The 17,146-nt window shown below is 58.1% G+C and overlaps 3 protein-coding genes across 4 annotated transcripts in view; all 3 read left to right on the top strand.

Moving 5' to 3' along the window:
• Positions 1 to 631: 631 nt before the first annotated feature.
• On the top strand, positions 632 to 7,328 carry NAGLU (N-acetyl-alpha-glucosaminidase). The gene is made up of 6 exons (XM_032396628.1): positions 632 to 1,020; positions 2,563 to 2,710; positions 3,574 to 3,720; positions 3,916 to 4,001; positions 4,579 to 4,835; positions 5,928 to 7,328. The coding sequence occupies exons 1-6, from the start codon at positions 635 to 637 to the stop codon at positions 7,136 to 7,138; spliced, it is 2,235 nt and encodes a 744-aa protein (XP_032252519.1). The 5' UTR covers positions 632 to 634; the 3' UTR covers positions 7,139 to 7,328.
• Positions 7,329 to 7,620: 292 nt separating this feature from the next.
• Positions 7,621 to 9,796, top strand: HSD17B1 (hydroxysteroid 17-beta dehydrogenase 1). The gene is made up of 6 exons (XM_032396629.1): positions 7,621 to 7,946; positions 8,053 to 8,220; positions 8,351 to 8,530; positions 8,653 to 8,746; positions 9,229 to 9,406; positions 9,518 to 9,796. The coding sequence occupies exons 1-6, from the start codon at positions 7,850 to 7,852 to the stop codon at positions 9,740 to 9,742; spliced, it is 942 nt and encodes a 313-aa protein (XP_032252520.1). The 5' UTR covers positions 7,621 to 7,849; the 3' UTR covers positions 9,743 to 9,796.
• A 4,739-nt stretch (positions 9,797 to 14,535) lies between these two features.
• The window catches only part of COASY (Coenzyme A synthase), a 4,383-nt gene continuing 1,772 nt past the window's right edge, over positions 14,536 to 17,146 (top strand). Inside the window, exons 1-4 of one of the 2 annotated variants that reach the window (XM_032396565.1) lie at positions 14,536 to 14,628; positions 15,069 to 15,779; positions 16,407 to 16,621; positions 16,891 to 17,022. In XM_032396565.1, coding sequence (XP_032252456.1) covers positions 15,080 to 15,779; positions 16,407 to 16,621; positions 16,891 to 17,022 — 1,047 coding nt within the window. In that variant the 5' untranslated portion in view covers positions 14,536 to 14,628; positions 15,069 to 15,079. Of the gene's footprint in view, positions 14,676 to 15,068; positions 15,780 to 16,406; positions 16,622 to 16,890; positions 17,023 to 17,146 lie in introns of both variants that reach the window. The other variant, XM_032396564.1, reaches the window with a different exon arrangement.

Here is a 17,146-nt window from a genome sequence, read left to right on the forward strand (position 1 = left end):
TGAACGTATTCCTTTCCATTTTTTTTAGGAGTAAATTTATTTATTTAGAGCACATGAGCGGGGAGGGGGCAGAGGGAGAAGGAGAGAGAGAAGCTCAAGCCGACTCCCTGCTGAACCCCATGTGGGGCTGGATCTCACAACCCTGAGATCATGACCTGAGCCAAAATCAAGAGTCAGAGGCTTAAACGACTGAGCCACCCAGGCCTCCAGATTCCTTTCAACTTATGTATTTGCTTTCTAGGTTTTCCCTAAAGGAGGGTGGCCGTGCCTGGTACAAAATAAAACTCCAAATAAAAATATCTGTTGGACAGTTGCCTGGATGGAGGGCAGCGAATTACATGTGAAAGCTCTTCAGGTACAACAGTACCTGAAGGCGCTTGTGAAGGGCAGCGGGTCACAGCCCGGGCTTTTGATGACACGGGTCACGCGCTCCCACACCACGTGCGGTCAGGAGACACCCTCGGGGCTGGGGTCTGGGACCCAGAAGCGCGGTCTTCCCAGAGCGGGCTGGCGCACCACCGTCTGTGCCACGTGGCCTGAGGCCCGCAGCTGATTGGACTCGGGCCGTCCCGCCCCCTAGCCAAGGCGCAATTGATGCCCCGCGGGGCCCCGGCCAGCCCGAGACCGCAGGAACATGGAGGCAGCCGCTGTGGCGGCGGTCCTGGGCTTCCTGCTCCTGGCCGCCGCGGGCGGCTCGGCCGGGGACGAGGCCCAGGAGGCGGCGGCCGTGCGGGCGCTGCTGGCCCGGTTGCTGGGGCCCGGACCGGCGGCCGCCTTCTCGGTGTCGGTGGAGCGCGCCCTGGCGGCTGAGTCCGGCCTGGACACCTATCGCTTGAGCGGCGGCGGCGCCGGGGCGCGGGTACGGGTGCTCGGCTCCACCGGCGTGGCCGCCGCCGCGGGACTGCACCGCTACCTGCGCGACTTCTGCGGCTGCCACGTGGCCTGGTCGGGCTCTCAGCTGCGCCTGCCGGAGCCGCTGCCCGCCGTGCAGGAGGAGCTGACCGAGGCCACGCCCAACAGGTACGGGGCGCGCCGAGTCCCACGCCGCTCGCGGCCGCCTGCACCTGCCTGCCGCCTCCCGCCCCCGGGCGCCCGCCTCGCAGAGTCCCGGCCCCGCCCCGCGCCAGCTACTGCGCCGGGACTGATGGGGCGCTGGCCTTAGGGTCGCTCTGCCTCCAAAAGCCGGGTGTCCTTGAATAAGTCAGCCTCTCAGAGCCTCAGCTGGGTCACTGAAAAATGGAAATAATGACGTCTATCGCGCAGTGTTGGTCGTGAAGATTTGCACCGTGACGGGCGTAGACTTTGCATAATTAGGGACCAGAAAATGCTATTCCTTTCCTTCCACCTTCTCTTGGAAGATGCCCACCAAGGAATGACACCCACCCCCTCACAGCCTCGGTTCTGGCGCGTGTCCCACCGCAGGGAGGTGGTGTGTTCACACACCTGTCTCCACATTGGCTGTGGGGAGAGGGACCCCCCCTTTCCAGGACAGGGACCTATGTTGCCATAGAGCGCTTAACCACTGTGCAGAAGGGGTCTCTCGAAGAGTTGACTGGAAATGCAGTGTGCTCTCCCAAATACTGCCTGGGACAGCCGGGGGGCACCTCAGAAGCTCCCATATTGATGCGGACAGGCGGACGCCCCGAATGGGAGGCCCTCAGGCCCCTCATAAGCAGGTTCTTGGCTTTTTGGGAGAAAGATTCAAGAGCAAGCTGCTTAGAGAAGGGAGAAAGATTTATTAAGTCTAGGGACAAAGATATTATTAAGTCTAGAAGTAAGAAAGGTGCTATTTCACAAAGTAGCCATCTCTCCCAGATGAGGAAGAGGACACCCCTTTGCCTCTAACGAAGGGTTTTTTGTAAGTTTTTCAGATTAGCTATCCGTATAGGGAGAGGCTTACTTTTTAACTTTGGGTGTTTTAAAGATTTTATTTATTTATTTATTTATTTGAGAGAGTGAATGAGCAGGAGCAGGGGGAGGGGCAGAGGGAGAAGCAGACTCCCCACTGAGCAGGGAGCGCAATGCAGGGGCTCCATCCCAGGACCCTGAGATTATGACCTGAGCCAAAGGCAGCCGCTTAACTGACTGAGCCACGCTGGCGCCCCTAAACTTTGGGTTTAACCTTTACTTTGGGTGGTTAATTTTTCCATTGTGTTAGGGTTGTGATTGGGTTGTGGAATTACCCATGGGGAGCAATTTTAAGAATGTCCAACCCTTGTGGCTTTTACTGCTGGAGGAAGTGGGGTCTTGTAGTTTTCCATGAGTGGGATCTTGTGACTCTTTTTATGACCTGCTGACTTTTAGGTTAAGGGTCAATCTAAAACCAGAATGGCTTTATTTTGGCCGCCTTGTCTCCCTAGCCTCTCTTCCCTCCTGCCTCAGTACTGAGTCTCAGCGCCACCTGGGATGGGTCCTGGAGTGAAGCAGTAAAGGGGCCACAACCCCTCCCCTCTGGGCTAGATCTGGGGAGGGGGGGTTGTTCCGGGGCAGGGGACCCTCAGAGGTTGGGGGACGTCCCCTCTGCCCCCAGTGACATGCTGCAGCTCATGACCCCACCCGCAGGTACCGCTATTACCAGAATGTGTGCACACACAGCTACTCCTTCGTGTGGTGGGACTGGGCCCGCTGGGAGTGGGAGCTGGACTGGATGGCACTGAATGGCATCAACCTGGCACTGGCCTGGAGTGGCCAGGAGGCCATCTGGCAGCGGGTGCGTTTCCCCCCACCCCGCCCCATGTTCCTGTCTCCCCACAGCTCAGGGTCTGACACACAGAATAAAGACTTCAGAAGTGTTTGTGGTGTGCATGATGGCCCCAGCTCTCTGGAAACAGGCTTCCATTGCTGAGCTGAACACAGAGGAGCACTTCCTGGGGGCTGGACCCCAGCACCCCACTAGAAATGCTAAGGAGTTGGGCTCCCCTCTCTCCCACCCCCACAGCTGGTCAGGCTGCTGCTTCCATGGATTCTGTCTCATCCTCTTCATCCTTATTCATGGCTCCAGTGCAGGCTCTTGCCCCCTCTCCTTGAAGGACTCCCCCCCCACACACACACACACACACCCAAGAGTCTTTGAACAGGACTCCTGGCTCCTAAGTTCCACCAGTGTCCTTTCTGAGATGCAGATCTGGTGGAGACCTGCTGCTGTCAACACTCAGGAGCTCCCCTCAGTTTCAGGCTTTGCCCTGCCTGGGCCCTTCCGTGCCTGGGCCCTGAGGGTTCTTGCTGCTGGGGGCCGGGTGGGGGGTTGCTCTTTAGTCTCCCTGCAGAGCTGGCCTCACCCCTCATTCTAAGCGACCTTGTTCCGTGAGGCCTTCTAAGGCCCCTTTCCCATTTGGGGGAGAGCCCCTTTGTGCCTCCCCTCACCCTTGCAGCAGAACTGACTGATTAGTAAACTCACCTGTTCACAGGTCTGTTTCTCCTGGACTGTGAGCTCCTGGCAAGGGTCACGTTTTGTCTTAGTAACTCTAGGGCTCAGCACAGAGAAGAGATGAATGAGTGTTGAGTGAATGAATTAATGAACGGAGATGAATGTATTTATATGTATTTATGTGTGGGGATCACCCTCCTCCTCAGGTGTACCTGGCCTTGGGCCTGACCCAGTCAGAGATCGATGAGTACTTCACAGGCCCCGCCTTCCTGGCCTGGGGGCGGATGGGCAACCTGCACACCTGGGGTGGCCCCCTGCCCCGCTCCTGGCACCTCAAACAGCTTTACCTACAGGTAAAAGGACGGGGAAGGAAAGGGGGCAGAATTGGACAGTGCTACATAGTCCTGGGCCAAGGAGGGTGGTATTTGGCTAGCCTTGGGGCTCTTAACTAGGCCTTGGGGACTCTGTGTGCTGGGGGGGGTAGTGAGGGCCTCCCATCTTAGGGCCACGCCCACCACCTCCCCCTCCACTCTGCCCCCCTCCCCCAGCATCGGATCCTGGACCGCATGCGCTCCTTCGGCATGATCCCAGTGTTGCCTGCCTTTGCAGGGCACGTCCCCAAGGCTCTCACCAGGTAACGTTCCCCTCCTTCCCTCCATCTTGGCTCAGAGAGGGAATTTATTTTTCCCTGCAAGACGTGATTTAAAGAAAAATTGAAGTTCTGGATGGAGGCCTGGGCTTGATTGCTGGCCTTCCTCTCCTGTGGCTGGGAAAATTCTTCGAGGCCCAGCTGAGACCTCCCCTCCTTCGGGTAGCCTTGCTGGGGCCCCCAGCCTTGGTTAGCACCTCCTTCATGCTCATGAGCACCTGCTTCACACCACTGTCACAGGGCTTGCCAGGGCTCAGAGCAGAGGCGGCACTGGGCCACATCTTGAAAAATGAGTGTTGCTTGTTTCAGCCGGTGGGAGGGGGAGAGAGCAGAAGCTTTACAGATAAGGTGAAACTCAAAGGATGTTGAGGAGTAACCAGCTACAGAAGCAGAGAGGGAGGAGGAAAGGACTCCAGCCACAGGGGGCACAGTCTGTGCAAAGGCACGGAGGCACGGGAGAGTGGGATGAGTTCCGGAAACTGCAGATAAGCCAGTGAGGCTGGTGGTGAATACTGTGTCAGCCTCCAGTAAATGTTTGGATTGCCGCCTCCTCCCCTGCTAGGGTGTTCCCTCAGGTCAATGTCACCCAGCTGGGCAGCTGGGGACACTTCAACTGCTCCTACTCCTGCTCCTTCCTCCTGGCTCCGGAAGACCCTCTATTCCCTATCATTGGGAGCCTCTTCCTGCGGGAGCTGACCAAAGAGTTTGGCACGGATCACATCTATGGGGCCGACACTTTCAACGAGATGCAACCCCCCTCCTCGGAGCCCTCCTACCTTACGGCAGCCACGGCCTCTGTCTACCAGGCCATGATCACAGGTTTGATGCCAGGGGGAGCTGGGAAGGGGAGCCTCCCTTCACCCTCAGGGACATGGGTGCAGCAGAGGTCAGTGGGGTGGAAAGAGGCAGCACCTGACAGTTGACCAAGCACTTGTACACACACACCATCTCACTTAACCACACTGCGGTTCGGAGGTGAGCTCTGGAGCCAGACAGCCTGCTCAGACCCTGGCCTGTGTGACTTGTAACAAGTTACCTCCCACCCAGTGCCTCAGTTGCTTCATCTGTAAAATGGGGCTACTGGGGCTACCTCATAAGCAGAATGATGCCTGGCCCAGAGGAAAGTGCCATTAAGTGCTGGCTATTGCAAGTATTTCATTTGGCCTCTGCCTCCGAGCCGAGGGAGGTAATGCGGGCTAGAGGTTAGGGGATGTGTTCAAAGCTGGTGGGTGCCCTTCCTGGTGCTCAAGGAACCCAGTGCTCCTTCCTGCCAGTTACAGGGGAGGGGCAGAGAGGGGTCAGGTCAGCAGTGGCTGGGTGGGGAGGCCTCCGTGTCAGCCAGGAAGGGAACCCACTTGGGTCCAGGACCCGTGGCCTCAGCCTCGTCCCAGAGCCTGTCAGGTCTGCATATTCTCCTGAATCAGAACGACTTGGGCTTGGGCCCAGGGGTCTGTTTTTTTTTTTTTTTTAATTTTTATTTATTTATTTGACAGAGAGAGAGATAGCGAGAGCAGGAACACAAGCAGGGGGAGTGGGAGAGGGAGAAGCAGGCTTCCCGCCGAGCGGGGAGCACGATTGACCTGAGCTGAAGGCAGATGCTTAAGGACTGAGCCACCCAGGCGCCCCCCCAGGGATCTGTTTTAAGCAGCCTTCTGGGTAATTTTGATGCTTCATGAAGCTTGCCCACACTGCCCTAGAGCTCCCAGCTGGGAGGAGGAGGCGATGGGAAGGGGTTGTGTGATGCAGTGCCCTGTGGGTTGGGGGTTACAGAGGAAGGAGCGGTCTGTGATTAGAGTCATTTAACTTCTCTGGACCCCCGTTTCCTCATCTGTAGAATGGGTGAACGTTCCCCTGCCCTCTCTCCTCTCATCAGTCCGCTTCTCTGTCTCCCTACCCCTGCCCCAACCACAGTGGACCCTGACGCCGTGTGGCTGCTCCAAGGCTGGCTCTTCCAGCACCAGCCCCAGTTCTGGGGGCCGGCCCAGGTGAGAGCCGTGCTGGGGGCGGTGCCCCGTGGCCGCCTCTTGGTTCTGGACCTGTTTGCTGAGAGCCAGCCCGTGTACATCCGAACGGCCTCCTTCCACGGCCAGCCCTTTATCTGGTGCATGCTGCATAACTTTGGGGGCAACCACGGCCTGTTCGGGGCCCTGGAGGCCGTGAACCGGGGCCCTGCAGCGGCCCGCCTCTTCCCCAATTCCACTATGGCGGGCACGGGCATGGCCCCTGAGGGCATTGGCCAGAACGAAGTGGTCTATGCCCTCATGGCCGAGCTGGGCTGGCGGAAGGACCCGGTGGCCGATTTGGAGGCCTGGGTGACCGGCTTTGCGGCCCGTCGGTATGGAGTCGCCCACAAGGGTACAGAGGCCGCATGGAGGCTGCTTCTCCGGAGTGTCTACAACTGCTCCGGGGAGGCCTGCAGCGGGCACAATCGCAGCCCTCTGGTCAGGAGGCCATCCCTGCGGATGGTTACCACTGTCTGGTACAACCGCTCCGATGTGTTCGAGGCCTGGCGCTTGCTGCTGACGGCCGCTCCCGCCCTGGCCGCGAGCCCCGCCTTCCGCTACGACCTGCTGGACGTCACTCGCCAGGCGGCCCAGGAGCTGGTGAGCCTCCACTACGGGGAGGCCAGGACCGCCTACCTCAACAAGGAGCTGGTTCCCCTGCTCAGGGCGGCAGGCACCCTGGTCTACGAGCTTCTGCCTGCGCTGGACACAGTGCTGGCGAGTGACCGCCGCTTCCTGCTGGGCGGCTGGCTGGAGCAGGCCCGGGCGGCCGCCGTCAGCGAGGCCGAGGCCCGTTTCTATGAGCGGAACAGCCGCTACCAGCTGACGCTGTGGGGGCCCGAGGGCAACATCCTGGACTACGCCAACAAGCAGCTGGCCGGGCTGGTGGCTGACTACTACACCCCGCGCTGGGAGCTCTTCGTGGACATGCTGGTCGCGAGCCTGGTCCAAGGCATTCCCTTCCAACAGCACCAGTTTGACGAGAACGCCTTCTGGCTGGAGCAGACCTTTGTCTTCGGCACACGGAGGTATCCCAGCCAGCCCCAAGGTGACACTGTGGACCTGGTCAAGAAGCTCTTCCTCAAATATTACCCGCGGTTGCTGGCTGGCTCCTTGTGACAGATGAACCACCCCTGGGTGGTGTGCTTCCCAAATTCCAGGCCTGGGCAAAGGAACTCAAGACCTGCCAGAGGATCAGGCATGGGAAACTGGGAGGGAGGTGAGCCGCCCTCCTCCACCACCCCAAATTTGGGATCAAAGTACTATTTTAATACAACTTAATAAACTGGTGAATCACCTGGGCCTGTCAGACTGTCACTACCATGATGCCTGGGAGGACTCGGGGCTATAGGATGGACACTGGGGTGAGGCTCTTTCTCCCTGCCCCCTCGCTTTGGCCTCCCCATTTCTGATACTAACACCCGACCTTGGAACTGGGAATGCCCTGCCAAAACGTTTACTTTCACACCCTCAGCAGCAAACTTTGGAACCTATAATTGTCCCAATGGGGCAGAGGCACACCCAGGGAAGATGTGCCCAGGGCACTTAGTGCCCACATGAGAGCCCACATCTCCTAGTTGCAAAGCTTTGCCCTGCTTCTGACCAGCCACTGAAGAAGGGGTATTCCAAGCATCTCTGCCTTGACCAGCAGCAGGATGGGGAGAGTAGGCCCCAGACCCGAAGGAGGGCTCAGCCTTGAGATTAGGCTGGAGACACAACAAAGGGTGGGGACCCCGCAGGCGGGGGCGGGAGCGGGGGCAGGGGCGGAGCAGAGCAGGTGGTAATCTAGCTCAGAGACCCGAGCCTTGCACTCCCCACACTCCTCTCCCCATGGACCGCACCGTGGTGCTCATCACTGGCTGCTCCTCCGGCATTGGCCTGCACCTGGCCCTGCGTCTGGCATCTGACCCCTCGCGGAGCTTCAAAGGTATATGAGGGGCTGGGATGGAGAGAAAGGAGCAGCCCAGATCCAAGGGGACCCAGCTAGGGGTAAGCAGGGAATTCAGATCCTCGTCTTCTTCTGGAACCTCCAGTGTATGCCACGCTGCGGGACCTGAGGGCGCAGGGCCCGCTGTGGGAGGCGGCCCGGGCCCGAGGGTGCCCTCCTGGCTTCCTGGAGACATTGCAGCTGGACGTGAGGGACGCAGACTCTGTGGCCGCTGCCCGGGCACGCGTGACCGAGGGCCGCGTGGATGTGCTGGGTGAGCCTCCCCGCAACACGTGTGCAGGAGCCTTTCCGGCGCTGTGTCCAAACCAAAATGTCCCGAGGCCCAGGGACCTACTGGGTCCGAGGACAGAGAGGCAGGCAGGGCCCGACTTCTCTCCCCTCAGTGTGTAATGCGGGGCGGGGCCTGCTCGGGCCGCTGGAGGTGCATACGGCTGGCGCCGTGGGGTCCGTGCTGGACGTGAACGTGGCGGGGACGGTGCGGACACTGCAGGCCTTCCTGCCCGACATGAAGCGCCGCCGCTCGGGACGCATACTGGTGACGGGGAGCATGGGCGGCTTGATGGGTGCGTGGAATGGGGCGGGGCCAGCGGGAGGGGCGGAGCCTGGTGGCAGTGCCACGGGCTGCAGTGGGCTCCTGGTGGAGACCCTCCCAGACGCGCATCCAAAGCCTCTAATCCCCTCGAAGGGCTGCCGTTCAACGCCGTTTACTGCGCCAGCAAGTTCGCGATCGAAGGTCTATGCGAGAGTCTGGCGGTTCTGCTGCCGCCCTTCGGTGTCCAGTGAGTCACCGCTCCGCCCCCGGGACCCCTGACCCCTGACTTTGGGAACTCCAGCACCCTGTCCTGTTGGAACCTCTCTCAGGTGTTCTCCCTGGCCCCTCCCCACTGCGGCTCACATTTACTGTGTGCCAGGGCACTTGCCACTCGTTACCGCACCTCTGCTGCCATCCAGCTGGGAAGCTCGGCCCGAAGAGGTTAGGTGACTGGCCCAAGGTCACACAGTAAGGGAGCCTGCCAGGTTGGAATTCTGATGCAAATCCTCACACGCCCGAATGGCTGTGGGGCGGAGGGGGGGGGGCAGGGGTGCTTTTCGGGCAGTAAGCCGCTTTTCAAAGGCTCTGGTTACTCGGTGCCCGCCGCCGTCGCACAGACCCCCGTCCCTCCTGCCCTGCCCGCCCGGCCCGCCTTGCCCTGCCGGGCGGTGGGGCTGGGTTCCCGCCCGCTGGCTGCGCCCCCGCCCACTCGCCCCTCTGGGCCCGCAGCGTGAGCCTCATCGAGTGCGGCCCGGTGCGCACCGCCTTTCTGGAGAAGCAGGAGGGCGTCCCGGGAGGGGCGCTGGACGGCGCGGACGCCGAGACCCGGGTCCTCTTCTCCCGCTACCAGCGCCATTTGGAGCGGATCTTCCGCGAGGCCGCGCAGGACCCGGAGGAGGTGACCGAGGTAGGCGCCGGGCGCGGCCCCGGGACCAGGGACGGCGCGACGGGGGTGGAGGCCAGCCCCCGGCCAGCCCCGGCCAGCCCCCGGCCAGCGCGCCTCCTTCCGCCGCCGCAGGTCTTCCTCGCCGCGCTGCGCGCCCCGCGTCCCGCGCTGCGCTACTTCAGCACCGAGAGCTTCCTGCCCCTGGCGCACCTGCGCCTGGCCGACCCCAGCGGCTGCAGCTACGTCGCCGCCATGCACCGCGCGGTGTTCGCCGACGAGCCCGCGGAGGAGGAGACGGCCTCGGACCGCGGCGGCCCCGTGCTCTGCGCCCCTCCAGCCGCCGCCGCCCCGCAATAAAGTCTTGGCCCGCCGCTGTCTGCCGCTCTCTCCTTTGTGCCCCAGGGGCGCGCGGCTCCGGGGGACGGCGCCAGGCGGCCGGCTCACCGCACCTGTGCGACAAGTGGCGCGTGCAGCGGGTGGGTGACCTGGAAAGATCATGGTTAGCCCGGGTTATGCCTATGCGGAAACCGAGGCCCAGAAAGAGGAAGGAGCTAGTCCGCGGAAGGGCAGGGTGGAGAGTGGTCCCTGGATTCCCACGGGGTGTCTGCAGCAGGAGTTAGGTGGACCTGGGAAGGGGGAGAGTAGGGGTATGACTTGACCCCCACTAGTCATGGGACCTCAGGCAAGGGCCTTATCCTCTCTGAGTCTGTTTTTTTTGTTTTTTAAAGGTTTTATTTATTTATTTTACAGAGAGTTAGGGAGAGCAGGAACACAAGCAGGGGGAGCGGGAGAGGGAGAAGCAGGCTCCCCGCTGAGCACGGAGCCCGATGCGGGGCTGGATCCTAGGACCCTGGGATCATGACCTGAGCCGAAGGCAGATGATTAACGACTGAGCCACCCAGGCGCCGCTCTCAGTCTGTTTTCTTATCTGTAAAATGGGTATAAGACCTATGTCATGGAGTGTATGAAAGGATTAATTGAGGTAATGTCTGGAACTGCTGGGATAGAGGTCTTATTATTATTATTGTTTTTTAAGATTTTATTTATTTGACAGAGAGAGAGAGGACAAGCAGGGGGAGCGGCAGAGGGAGAGGGAGAAACAGGCTCCCCACCAAGCAGGGAGCCTGATGTGGGGCTCCATCCCAGGGCTCCAAGATCACGACCCCAGGCGAAGGCAGACACTGACTGAGCCACCCAGGCGCCCCTGGGATGGAGGTCTTAACAGCAGGCACCGCTATTATTACTACTACTGGGGGTGTTACTCTTGTAATTGTGTTCCTGTGTGGAAGCCAGATGTGTAAAGAAGAAACAAAGCTAAGTGAGTCAAAAGGATACAGCTCCATCCTCCTCTGTGCCCCTGCCCTAGACAAAACTCAGCTGGAGGGATCCCCACCAGCCCAGAAGCTGCCACTCACCAGGGGGTTCAGCTGAGGCTCCAGGCCTGGTGGGTCGGCCCAATGGGCTGTCCTTCCTGAAGTCAGGGGAAGGCGCTGGAGCAGCAGGAGCCAGTGAAAGGGCCAATCTTCTAGGGTGCTGGAGGTGGAGTGGAGAATAGGTGGAGACTAGGCCCGGGGTTGCAGGCAGAAGAAGGATAGGTGTGCCCAGGAGATGGGACTGGGGAAGGGAGTAGGAGACGGGGAGGGAAATGACCATTTGGAGTGGGCAGGGGCCTGGCTGCTGGGGTTTTGTGTGGAACCTGAGGGGGGCGGGGAGGAGGCACCGCATCTTGGCCCGCTGCTACCTCCAGGTAGTGGTCTGCTCTGGGCCGTTGGACTGCTGGCCGCTTCTGCTCCTGGGACAGCTCATCCCTGCCTATCCCCCTGCCCTGCTGGCCCTGATGGTTCAGGATCCAGAAAGGCCACAGAAGTGGAAAGGGCCAACGTGGCATGAATCTCTGAGACATAGGCCCTGCTCTCAGAGCCCAGCTCCTGTCCCCCAAGCTGCTCTTTTGCACCCCTGTGTGAGCGTGTGTATGGATGTGTGTGTATGCGTGTGCTCACAAGGTCACCCCTGGGAGGTGGGGACACAATGATGAGAAAGGCAAAGTGTAATCCCTCCAAATTACATTCATACTTTTTTTTTTTTTAGATTTTATTTTTTAAGTAATCTCTACACCCAGTGTGGGTTTTGAACCCACAACCCCGAGATCAAGAGTCCCATGCTCCACCGACTGAGCCAGCCAGGCTCAGTTAGGTTGACCTGGGAAGGGGGAGAGTCGAATTCTTAATAGTCTCATGCAGTCCCATGACTTTGAAGACCATTTATATGCCGATGAGCCCCAGCAAAGTCTCCAGTATCCCCAACTCCATTGTTTCCCACAAACTCCAGACATACATCTCCAACTCACTACTCAACATCTCTTCTTGAGTCCTAATAAACTTAATGTGTCCAAATGCCAAGTCCATTCCAGCCCTACCACTGCTCTTGCCCGTCTACCTCGCTTCAGTATTTGACAACTGCATTCTTCTTTCTCGCTCATCCCTCAACCAGTTCATCAGCAGGAACCTTCAACCTTCAAAGCAGATTCGGAAATCACCCTGGTCTATGCAGGCACCATCTCTTCATCTGGATTATTGCTGTAGTTTCCTAATTGGTTTCCCTGATGCCACCCCTGCCCACCAACAGTAAAATTTCCACAGAGCACCCAGAATGACCTTTTAAAAATGAAAGTTATTTCATGTCTGTGCTTAAAACACCTCCTGTGGCTTTCTAAGTAAAATCCAAGGCTTTTCCCCAAGACCTCCAACACGTTCTTTGATCTGGCCCCCACCTCCTTTCTGACCTTACCTCTCACCACTTCCCATCATCTGATTCAGCCCTGCTGGCTTTCTGCCCCAGGACCTTTGAACTGGCTGTTCCTCTGTCTGGTTCACTTTCCCTAATCTCTGATTATTCTCTTCTTTTAGGTCTTTGCTGTTTCCCTGGACAACCTTATCTAAAATAGCATTCCCTTCCCTCCACTGTAGTCCCCTTACCTTGTTTTATTTTTCTTCATGGCACTTACCATCAATAGATGTGTTATAGATTTATTGACTTGCTGACTTTATTGTTATACATTTATAACTTTTACCACCCCATCCCAAGACACACAGGAATCTAAGCTCCAGGGGAGGCCCTTTGTTTTGTTCACTGGTTGATCCCTTGTACCTAGAATCATTCTTGATCATGGGAGACACTAAATTCACACTTACTGAATAAAAATGAGTGTTGGTTCACAACCTGGGCAGTTCCCTGGGTGAAATCTGAAACTGGCCCTTGTACACAGAGGGCAAGGAGAGACAGAAGAAAGAAGCAGACCACTCCAGATTGGTAGGTGGTGGGTTTCATAAGCAAGCGAACTGACATACGAGACTTGTCCTGGGCGGCTGCAAGATCTCTGCACTTGCCCACCAGAATCTTAAAAGTTTATATAGAAGCCTTCAATAGGTTCAGTCACCTATAATGTCCAGATGGTCTCAACAACATTGCTCTCTCAAGGCTCCCACTGTGGGAATATTCTGACAGAGGAGGGGGCGAGGAACCTACAATTGCCTAGGTCCAGCCTGAGTCAACTGGCAGTCACATTTTCTTGATGATCTCTTCCAACAATGACTCTGTGTGGGACTGTGCTCAGATGTTTCAAGGTACTTCCTGAGAGTCTGCAGTTTGTTTGTTCATTTTGGGTCCTCCCTTTAAAAATCCAACCTGGGGGCGCCTGAGTGGCTCAGTTGGTTAAGCCATTAGGCATCTGCCTTTGACTCAAGTCATGATCCCAGAATCCTGGGATCGAGCCCCCATCGGGCTCCCTGCTCTTGGGGAGACTGCTTCTCCCTCTCCCTCTGCCTGCTGCTCCCCCTGCTTATGCTCTCTCTCTCTGTGTGTCAAATAAATAAATAAAATCTTAAAAAAATAAAATCCAACCTAAGGTGTCTCCTGCCAGAAGCCTGGCCTCAATGCCTTTGTGGCTCTATAACTCTTCCAATCCTTAACTCCAGGGGCAGATCCAGGCTCTGTGGGGCCAGAGGCTTATACACCTTTGGGACACCTCTTTATTTTTAAGGAATTTATTTTTAGGTAATCTCTACACCCAATGTGGGGCTTGAATTTACAACCCTGAGATCAAGAGTTGCATATTCTATTGACTGAGCCACCCAGGCGCCCCTTGGGACACCTTTTTAGGGTGCTGGGTGGCTCAGTCGATTAAGCGTCTGCCTTCAGCTCAGGTCATGATCCCGGGGTTCTGGGATGGAGCCCCAAGTCTGATTCCCTGCTCAGTGGGGAGCCTGCTTCTCCCTTTCCCTCTGCCCTCCCCCCCTGTTTTGCTGGCTGTCTCTCTCAAATAAATAAATAAAATCTTTTTTTAAAAAGGAATACAAAACAAACCCCCATAATTATGAAAATGAGCATTTGTTTAGTTTGGGAAAATAAACCACAGCACATTACTGGAATCTTTGGAAATTGGTTTCCCTCCCTTTTGAGATCTCTGTGGACACTTTATTTGAAATATCTCCTGATGGCAACCTGGCTTCCTCTCCCCAGGGAGACTACCAATTCCAGCCTTTCCGGCCCCATTAGCTTCACAGTAAACGCTTGCCACTAGGTCTCCCCCTCCTCCCTTTTCTCCTGTCTGGAGACCATCCTCTGGCAACTCTACTGAGCTGCCATGCAGAGCTCTCCTCCTCTCTCCCTCAAACTGGTTCTGGGTGGTGTGGAGAGCTCCCCACAGAGCCACAAGACCTCTGCCATTACTTCCTTATATGTTCCTGGAACATAGAGGGCCTCAATTTCCTCAACTGTGAGATGGGGACTCGGACAGAGTTGTCCTGTGGCCTCCCACAGGAGGACCCTTGGACTGGGAGGGCGCCAGGAGGGCGGCGGGGACTCTTGAGTCCTGATTTAAGTGCCACCCTGTGACCCCCACCTCTGTAATTTATTAAGAGGAAAGCCAGGTGTTAGTTCTGCCTTTGCCGCTGTCTCCTGGGTGACCTGGCTGAAGCCATTCTCTTCTCTCAGGGTCTAAAGGACATCCGCAAAACGCTTTCAGGTCCGCCTTGCCCTCCACGCTCCAGATCCCCGTCGGGTGGGATCTGGAAACAAGGCTTCACCCGCCTCCCTAGCCTCTGCGTTCGGCCCCGCCCCCTCGGCCGGACTCGCCCCACTACAAAGTCTCGCGAGATCCCGAACCGAGCGGAGACTGTGGCCTTTCTGCCGTTCCGTAGCTCGGAGACGCAGCTGCTGAACTAGTGTTTCCGGGTCGCGGCCAGGTAAGCCTCCGCGGATGCGCTAGCGGAACCTAAGCCCAGCGGTCTCAGTAAGTAGGGGACCGATCCGAGCCTGAGCGTTTTCCTCTAGTCCCCTCCTTCGAGTCTCTGAAGACCGGGGTACAGCCTGGCAGGAGGGCCCAGGATTTCTGGGTCCCCAGCCTTATGACTCAGGGGCTCTTGTCCAGACTAGTTTCTCCGCCTAGGATTTCGATTCAGTTCAGCGACTTCACCGCTCCGTCTGATAATGTGGAAACCGCGGCTTAGGGCATAGCCCCTAGGCGCCGTGTAGCAGGCCCCGTGCCCTTCCCCGGTTTCCTCTGGATCAGCACAGACCCCCGTCCCTGCGCCAGGTCCCCTCCCTTGGGTCCAAGGCCCCAGTTTTCAGCCTCAGCCACATAACCCCTCAGTCACCCACGCCTCGTCTCCCTGGCTGTCCGCAGGCCTGGGCAGCATGGCCGTATTCCGGTCGGGCCTCCTGGTGCTGACGACGCCCCTGGCCTCCCTGGCCCCTCGCCTGTCCCCCATCCTGACCTCGGCGGCCCGGCTGGTGAATCACACGCTCTATGTACACCTGCAGCCGGGCATGAGCCTGGGGGGCCCAGATCAGCCCCAGTCCAGCCTCGTGCAGGCCACGTTTGAGGTCCTGGATTTCATCGCACACCTCTACGCTGGCGCCGACGTCCACAGGCAGCTGGACGTCAGAATCCTGCTGACCAATATCGGAGTCAAGAGCGCCTCTCTCCCTTCCCTGCCCAACTCAGTCCAGAACCTGGCCCACCCACCGGAAGTGGTGCTGACTGACTTCCAGACCCTGGATGGAAGCCAGTACAACCCGGTCAAGCAACAGCTGGAGCGTTATGCCACCAGCTGCTATAGTTGTTGTCCCCAACTGGCTTCGGTGCTGCTGTACCCCGATTATGGGTCCGGAGAGCTGCCTGTGGAGTCCCTGGATGTCCCCTTACCCTCCACCATCAGGCCAGCCTCCCCCGTGGCCAGGTCTCCAAAGCAGCCAGTGCGTGGCTACCACCGCGGGGCTGTGGGTGGCACGTTTGACCGCCTGCACAATGCCCACAAGGTGTTGCTCAGTGTCGCGTGCATCCTGGCCCAGGAGCAGCTGGTGGTGGGAGTAGCAGACAAAGACCTGTTGAAGAGTGAGTGAGAGAGAGACCCTGGCATAGAGCAGGGAAGACCCTCAAAACTCCTTAACCTCGCCCCCAGTTCATGACTGAGGAAGAGTGGGGCCATCCTTTACTTCCCACCCCTCCCAAATGTCACAGCGCCTGGCACTCAGTCGGTGCTAAGGAAATTATGTTAAATGAGTAAGTGTAGCTTTCTCAGTGTGTGGTCTAGTCACCACTCAAATCAGAATTCCCCCAAATGTGGAGCCAAGGAGTCTGCACTTTTAAGAAGTTCTCTGGTGATGAACCCTAAAGATTGAGACCCTGGCAATAAATGGATGAGCGGGTTCTAGGTAATTGTGCCGGAGACACAGCAAGAGGGGACTCGTGCTTGGGTGGTTCTTGGAATTCTCCATCTGACTCCGATGCGGGCACTGCTCATTCTCTGGGCACAGGCCAGCCCCTGCCATGACTGTTGTGCTCGCTGGCAGCCCCCTCTTCATAGTTCCCCTGACACAGACCACTTCCCAGCTTAGCCCTTTCTTCCTGCCACCCACCCCCATCTGAGATTGGATGCCTAGGGTCAGTCTTCCCCAAACTTGCCTATATTTTTCCTCCCCAATAAAAAGATCTCACTGTTCTTTTGGGCTCCTTCCCCAGGCAAGTTACTCCCTGAGCTGCTCCAGCCCTACGCAGAACGTGTGGAACATCTGAGTGAGTTCCTGGTGGACATCAAGCCCTCCTTGACTTTTGATATCATCCCCCTGCTGGACCCCTATGGACCCGCTGGCTCTAACCCCTCCTTGGAGTTCCTGGTGGTCAGCGAGGAGACCTGTCGTGGGGGGATGGCCGTCAACCGCTTCCGCCTTGAGAATGTAACCCCTGAGGGAGACTGGCAGAGGGAGTGGATGGGGTTGGGGAAGGCCATGTGGGGGACTGTTGGAAGTACCATGACCTTAGAGGAGGGAAGAGAGGGCTTAGGGTGGTGAGGAAGAGGCAAGAAGGAACTGGTTCCCAGCTTGCCCTTGGACGCAGGCTCTACCTCTGGAGTACCTAGGGGAGGATACGGGGGTGGGGGGCAGCTCGGGTGTCACTGTCATCCTGTCCCTCCTTCCCTCTCCTCACCCCTCCTCTTTTACCGCAGGACCTAGAGGAGCTTGCCTTGTATCAGATCCAGCTGCTGAAGGACCAAAACCACAAGGATAATGAAGAAGACAAAGTCAGCTCCTCTAGCTTCCGCCAGCGAATGCTGGGAAACCTGCTTCGGCCCCCATATGTATGCCTGCCCTCCCCCCCCCCCCCCCCCCCCCCCGGGGGGGGGGGCCCCGCCGGGGGGGGGGGGGCCCTGGGGAAGGGGGAGGGGGGGGGGGGGGGGGGGCGGGGAGGGCTGGAAGTGGCCT

The sequence above is a fragment of the Phoca vitulina genome, unplaced genomic scaffold (assembly GCF_004348235.1).
Source record: "Phoca vitulina isolate PV1807 unplaced genomic scaffold, GSC_HSeal_1.0 scaffold92, whole genome shotgun sequence".
Taxonomy (NCBI): Eukaryota; Metazoa; Chordata; class Mammalia; order Carnivora; family Phocidae; genus Phoca; species Phoca vitulina.